The sequence below is a fragment of the Octopus bimaculoides genome, chromosome 10, assembly GCF_001194135.2.
Source record: "Octopus bimaculoides isolate UCB-OBI-ISO-001 chromosome 10, ASM119413v2, whole genome shotgun sequence".
In the NCBI taxonomy this organism is placed as follows: Eukaryota; Metazoa; Mollusca; class Cephalopoda; order Octopoda; family Octopodidae; genus Octopus; species Octopus bimaculoides.
Window position 1 is genome coordinate 90,460,970 of NC_068990.1, and position 7,665 is coordinate 90,468,634.

General features: G+C 33.6%; 1 protein-coding gene across 1 annotated transcript in view; it reads right to left on the reverse strand.

Annotated features, from left to right (window-relative positions):
- Positions 1-180: 180 nt before the first annotated feature.
- The window catches only part of LOC106869419 (sarcoplasmic calcium-binding proteins I, III, and IV), a 70,351-nt gene continuing 62,866 nt past the window's right edge, over positions 181-7,665 (reverse strand). The window contains exon 7 of the mRNA XM_014915151.2: positions 181-1,473. Within this exon, the coding sequence (XP_014770637.1) occupies positions 1,360-1,473 (114 nt within the window). The 3' untranslated portion in view covers positions 181-1,359. The remainder of the gene's footprint in view (positions 1,474-7,665) is intronic.

Sequence of the window (7,665 nt, forward strand, 5' to 3'; positions counted from 1 at the left end):
TATGTATATATATATATATATATATATATATATATAAATATATATATATATATATATTTATGAATGTATGTATGTATGTTTAAACTTATATGCATGTGTATATGTATGCATTTTCAATGAAGCAGAGAAAAAACAATAATAGGCAGTCTACAACAACTAACAAGTTCTCAAAAAATAAAACATATCAAAAGTGAAGTTTTGAGATAAAGGAATTATGTTTTCCGCATGTACTTGTATTTGTACGTTTATTATGTAATTGTCTCCCTTTAAAGCAAGAATATAACAAGGAAAAATAAGAGAGTTCATGAAGAAAGAGAAAGGATTTGTAGTTGAACATCTTTAAAGATATCTAGGTAGATATATGTCAGACATTTTATCCCTAACCTGGGTGACTAGCGATCATGTAATGATATTTTTAAATTGGTATGTATATGTGTATACATGCATACATATGTATATTTACACATACATATATGTACATATATATGTATATATATATATGTATGTATAACTACTTATGCATGCATGTGCTTATAGTGTGATGCGCCTGTATGTATGTTTATATATATATATATATATATATATAGTTATGTTTGTATATATGTATGCATGGGTTATTGGAGTATTTATGTATATATGTTTCTCAGTGTGCTCGTGCGTGTGTATGTGTGTGTCTATGTGTGTGTGTAAATACGCGTGGGAATGTAGATGTGCGTGCTAGTTCACGTGTGCGTGTATGTGTGTTTGATTATTTCATGCAATCAATTAATTGATTAATTTGAATATAATAATATAATAGAATAAATGCGAATAAATGAACATTAAAATATTAATGACATCCGATATACACTGTTATTAAATTTGTTGAAAATAATGGAATGGATACACAATTATTAAAGACGTTTTAGTACAATTCTTCATAAGAGTTTTAATAAAATTTTAATATTCATTTTAGTTATTATAATATTACTATTGTTACTTTTTATTGTATTATTATTTTTATCATTATTACGGTTTTTGTTTTTCTTGTTATTTTTATTTTAATCATTATTATTATTGTTGTAATAGTTCTTAAAATATTACCACCATCGACATTATGATGATTTTAAAATTATTAAGATCACTATCATTATTATTATTGTAGTTATTTTTTGATAGATATGACTGCTAGCATTTAGATTGCTAGTTATAATAGCGTTATTGAGATAAGATTGCTGTAAGATTTTGATGATTTTTATAATAATTATAATTAATATTTATTTTAATATTTATTTGTTCATTTTGATATATTTGTTTCTTGTGTCATTTTTTTAAAATTTTCGCTCTGTATTTAAAGGAAGTAAAAATAAGAGGCTGCTATTAAAAGCTTGGTGTTCCAAACAGATAATTTCCCTTGGCATTACGATCGTTTGAGATGAAATACTCAGTCCAAAGTCGTTTGAATATATCTCTCGTCACCATTGTCTTGCCGCCCTGAAACGAGAGAAAAAAAAACCATTAGAATCTTAGAGGAGCAATATTGTAAAATATCTCACAGAATTTGTGGGCGTAAATAATTTACAAAAAATATTTGATGCTACGTAAATAAATTATTCGACAAAATGAAGAGAATGTGTTTTCATTGCCTCGTCATGAAGAGATGCTTTGCCCATGACTCGTTTTAGGATGTTTTGACACTGGTGAAAAAGAGGTAAAGAGAGAAAAAGATGGCGAGAGAGAGAGAGAGAGATAGCGAGAGAGAGATAGCGAGAGAGAAAGACAGAGAGTGAAAGAGAGAGAGAGAGACGGAGAGTGAGAGAGAGAGAGAGAGAGAGAGAGAGAGAGAGAGAGAGAGAGAGAGAGCAAGGGCATGAGATAAAGGGAGAGAGATGAAGTTATTCTCAAGACCGAAGTACCTTAAATTACCAACTAAAGAATCACTAAGGGCAGGTGAAGGTCTTAAACAGATAGTTGTATTAAGCCTACAGATGAATCAAGTAACAATTGGATTTGAACACAAACGCTTTAATGAATTCGTCAGTCTTCCTTAGACTGGTACAAATCTCAGAATGATAAAAGACAATATTGATCTTTGTAGAATTTGAATATAATATGCACGGTGTTGGAATGACCGCAGCCAAGCCTCATGGGAAGTTATACGGTTTTATCGATATTCTGACTTACGCCGACGGCATTGCAGATCTTGTATTTGACTCTAAGAATAACGTTTACGAAAGCTGTTCCAGACGACCATCATATTCTGGACATTACAGATCTAGGAATTAAAGAATGAATTAAAGAATGAATCGGAAAGTAAACAAACTGCTAATTTTGGTCGGTGGAACGGACGCTATGTAAATGATCCCAGAGCCATAGAAGTTGAATTTGGAGTTGGTGGAAGAAAGCGAACTTTAGAGGTAAAATAGAGCTGCGTGTCTCAGACCGAAGTGATTGCAATATTCATGATATCTTAGCTCTGAAGCACTTCATACCTCTAGAAGGTGCAGGTTAAACTGCAAACAGTAGAACAAAATGTGACAGTGGAGATGTATCTAGAAGTCACGACCGGGATGCGAATCAGCCATATTAGAGTGTAAGAATTTAAGGGACAAAATGCTTACATAAATAAGTGTTGAGATGGTTGGGGATTTGGGATGCTGTTCTCTTTCATTTTGTGCCCCAAAAACTTATACTACTCACACGCGCGCACACATACACACAAACACACACATACACACAAAAAACACACATACACATAAACAGACACATACACAAATATACATATATATATATATATGCAACAGTTTTACTATTTTATTGTTTCTAACCAATTAGCTGCAGTGTCTAATTGGAACGCCGTCATATGTAGAGTTGTATTGAAAATATTCGAGTATAGGATTAACTGTTACCTTTGTTAGAGATACTGGTTATATATTTAAATTTTAACCATTGTTATCTCCGAAAGATTGTAACTATCTTTGAATTGCATTGTATATCCGTTGACTACTTTGAGATATTTATATAAGTCAAATACCTTCGCTGCTGGAGTTAAGGCCGGAAAATTGGCGTATTAGCGATAGCCTTGTGCCGGAAACACGTGTCCACGACGGCCCTCCTATCTCCAGACAAAAACAAACTTAATTGCTTTTCAATTCCGGAGAAGTCTTGAATCTTGTCATTAAGTTCTCTTCTCAAATGGCGCTTGTCTTCATTATTATATATCTTCTTGAAGCGAAAATAACGTCAATAAATCATGAATTTATGCTATATGGTATTTGATATACCTGTATTTGTGTATGTTAAACTAATCTTAAACGGATCTATCTTGATATGTGTAAATTAATGTACTTATTATAAATGTATGTGTTTCTATTGTTTCTCTTTTAGAACTAGCTAACTTCTGACTAACAAAGCTATGCTTGAAGATCTCGACCAATAACCATTTCATTTCCTTCTCCATTCGGTTAGAGCTACCATTCTATGTTGGGTGGTAGATTATTAACTGTTGACCATTTTAGACTACCACCTTTCTCTACGTGACTTTAACTAAGGAGACACATTTACAAGCACTTTGGCCAGACGTTCACTTTGCGAATATCTAATTCTTTTTTCTCCCATCAGTCTCGAAGACACTAAAAAGTCTTTTGTTAAGACTAAACAATTAAGATGTGGAATTTTTAGTGTCATTGACTCTCGCAATGAGATGAACGCCTAAACGAAACTCACTGACGTCACACGAGCGTAGAGACTACAAATTCCTGTTCTGGTTAGATATCTATCATCAGGTTTTCGTTAATGCGTCGCGTAATATCGGTTTTGAAGTAAATAAACGCACTTGATTTAATTTATTCTATAATGAAATCAAAATGTTTTATTAAATGTTAATTAAATTTATTTTATTAAATTTCATCAGCAATTTTACAGAAATAAACTGATTGTATCATGACCTCACTCGCATCGCTAAATAAATATACACTGTCTTTCAAATAAACCCCAACACACACACGCATACATACGTATCCACACATACATATATCCACATGAACGTATGATTGGATATATAAACTCAAATGAATACAACATTCCTTATATATATATATATATATATATATATATATGCATCAAAGCAGTGTAGCATAATGTGTGTGTGTGTATAATATATATATATATATATATATATATATATATATATATGCGTGTATGAGTGTGTGTGTATATGTATGTGTGTCACTGCGTGTTTGTGTGTATGTATATATGTATATATGTGTGAATACATATGTGTTTGTGTGTGTGTGATTTGTCAATGATAATTGTGATAATTTAGTTAATTTTCCGAAAAATAAATTATCTATAATCTTTCAGCGAAATAAATGAAGTAAAATGGAAGCAAATTTTGATCATTTAATCTCAAAGGATTTCAAAGACAGATGAAACTTCATCAATCAAGGTGTTAATTCAATATAGTATGAAACTAATTAATAAATAAATAGGAGATGCTGAGTGAGTGTTACAGATTAGTTCTTGCAGACACGAGTTTTGTAAATGCTTTCATCATTATCAGAATAATTGGCACTTAGAGAGTCGAAACTTAAGTGTAATCCTGCGATGAAATGCTTGACTCATCGTATATTAGTGATCTTCTATGAACTCACTCGCCAGGATAGGAAGAAACCAAATCAAATTTAAGCTACATCATGCAGTTAAAAATGGAAAGACATATTTGCATATGTTGTGGTCTAGATGCGAAATGTCTGTAGAAAGAGAAGGATGCAGCGAGTCTGTTTGTAAATTTCTTCATTTCGAGATAAGCTGATGCTAAACCACCGCTACCCCGTCCCCAGAACAACAATAGTGTATGTTTCCAAGTGCTAACATCTGTTCACTATACAGACATAACTGCCCGAACATGAATCGCATAGAGATGAAATTGGAAGCCATTAATATTTTGAACCAGGCAAAATGCATTCAAAAGAATAACTTGTTTTTGCAGTGACACTAGTGTTGATAATACTCAATAGTCTTCCTCAAATTACACCGTAGTGCCTTAGATAAGTGCAGAAGAGATTAACTCAGATTTTCCTAAAAGCATTAAATAGATGAGATGGTGATCATAGCTTGAATAGCTTTAGTCATGGATCTGTTCGATAAGGGAGGATTTAGGGTTAAGCATTAACATCACCAGCAACATTCACCGAGTTTTCAGCGACCCATCAGTGTTCCCAGCCACAACCATTATAATGATTTCCATCGAGGACTTGTAAGCAGACATGTTGGCGCTTATGAAGCAGACTATTTCCATTTTGAGTTATAACAAGAGATTATCTTCAATGTAACAGCCAAACAGCTGAGTAGTTTTAATGGTCTATAACTTCTGTTTCAATAGGTGCTGCATTGAGATGAATTTAGATATTAATAGGACATTAATAGAATAAGTAACAATCAACAACGAAGTCGTTTTAATTGACCGTAACCTCAATTTCTATAGGTGTTACATTGTGACAAATTCAGATATTATTGATGGAGAACTTCTCAGAAATAATAATTATTATTGGGATGTTGGCAGCCGTCCATTGCAATCTATCATTTGAGAAATTATTCAGCGGAATATCTAACACTGCATTATGTAGTGAGATGGTTAATGGAGAACGTTAGGAGCGTTAACGCTGTTTGAAGACAGCGCGAATTTGTCGGTCGATAGACAACAGATTTTATAACGGAGAGAATGTATCCGATTATCACTCAAATTTATCGTCACATTTGGCCCACTGCTTTCCATTGGCCATGAAGAACGGGTAGACATTCCCTGCTTAATGAGTATGGGCGCCGCTAAAGGGCCTTAATACTAAGATTTTCCTTTTTTATCAAGACCTCGACTTTCCCGATTTTCATTTGAAGCGGAAGGTGAAAAAGGGGAAGTGGGGGAGAGAGAGATACAGACAGATAGAAAGACAGAATGAAAAAGAGGAGGAAGGAGGAAATAGAAAGAGAGCTACAGCTCTCCAGTGAATGTGAGAAATGTGGATGAGAGCGACGAAACAGACATGGTTATATGTCTTATTCTATCAGGGTGTAGGCTGCTGAGAAGATCTGAGAGAATGCATTGAAGTTGGATGAGTAAAAATAAGCCAGGATTTTGTTTGGGCTCCCCGAATAATTATTTGGTTGGCCGAAGCGAAAGGATCTCAATATGAGAAGGACTGCAGCAACCATAGGCTCTTATATCCTGTACACTGTGTATACTTTAAATCTCATTTCTTCTTTATTTTCTCCTCAGCCAACTCCATCCCCTACAGAACTTGTACCGTCTCTGTGGAATATTCTCCCTCAGTCAACGCCATTATGTTAAATAGAAACCATCATTCTTATTGTTTAATCGTCAATCAAAATGGTACCATTTCTTCCGACTCCTTCCGTTCTGAGTTTGACAATGTCGTTCATCCTTTCGGGGTCAATAAAATAAGTTCCAGTCGAGTAATGGGGATCGATGCAATCGACAAACCCTTTGCCCCCAAATTGCTGGCGTTCTACCAAAATTTGAAATTATCATTATATATTACAGTTGTTGTCTTTGTTGTGATTTCGTGGCCAGAGATATGGCTTAGCTCACTAGAAAGTTTACGTATTAAAACAATCGAAACTTAAGAATAGAACTATTTCGTTTTAGTTATTTTCTTCCCATATCTCTCCCAGCAGAGAGATAAGCTAGCTATGGCGTATCTGGAAACATCAAGCAAAAGTTTGCTGTGATTCCATTCAACTAAGTTTTTCTATTAAGAAGAAAAAAATAACAGCCGTCGACAATTTCAATTGAAAGAAGCTGCAGAGAAAATTAACAATAAAAGAAGATTTAATTACACAGGACGTCGTAAATATTTCAAAATAAAACAAAATTATTAAGTTTTGACAGAAAACACATTAACTTGAAAATTTGCAGCGATAAAACATACCACAATGACAGCAAAAACAATGACGCCTGCACGCAAAAAAAACGGCGCGAAAATGTAACGTTTGCTCATTCAGCCGCTCCAATGGGTAGGTTCTGGACATTATTTAACCGATCAAAAAGAAATTTGCTTTGCAAGATTCTAAGAATTAACATCAGCAGGTCTTCACCAGAGGTCTTTCTCACGAGATAGAAAAGAAGAAGGCTACATATGTATCTTGGAAGAGCTCTTCCAAGTTTGATATTTAATTGAGTACGACAGATTGAAGGCAAGAAAAGATACAAAAATGTGAGTTCATTTTTACTCTTTGGATCTTCAGTGCATTTCTACTTGACAGGTGTTATTTGACGCAATGGCGGATCTAATGTGAAGTTATCGAAATGCACTCAGCGTCGAGATTTCTTCTTACCGTTCACACAGCTATATTCGTCCCATGAGAAACAACGAATCAATAATGGGACAGGGAATTATTTCTGTCTTTCGAGATTTTCTTCAAACACTTACTAAACGCAAAGTCAATAAATACTTTCACGCACACACACACACACACACATGCACACACACTCACTCACTTACGCGTACAAATATATATATTTATATGTGTGTGTGTATGTGTGTGTGCGTGTGTGTGTGTATGTGTGTATATATATATATATACGCATACATATATTATATGTGTATATATATATATATACACACATATATATATTATATGTATATATATATATATATATATATATAT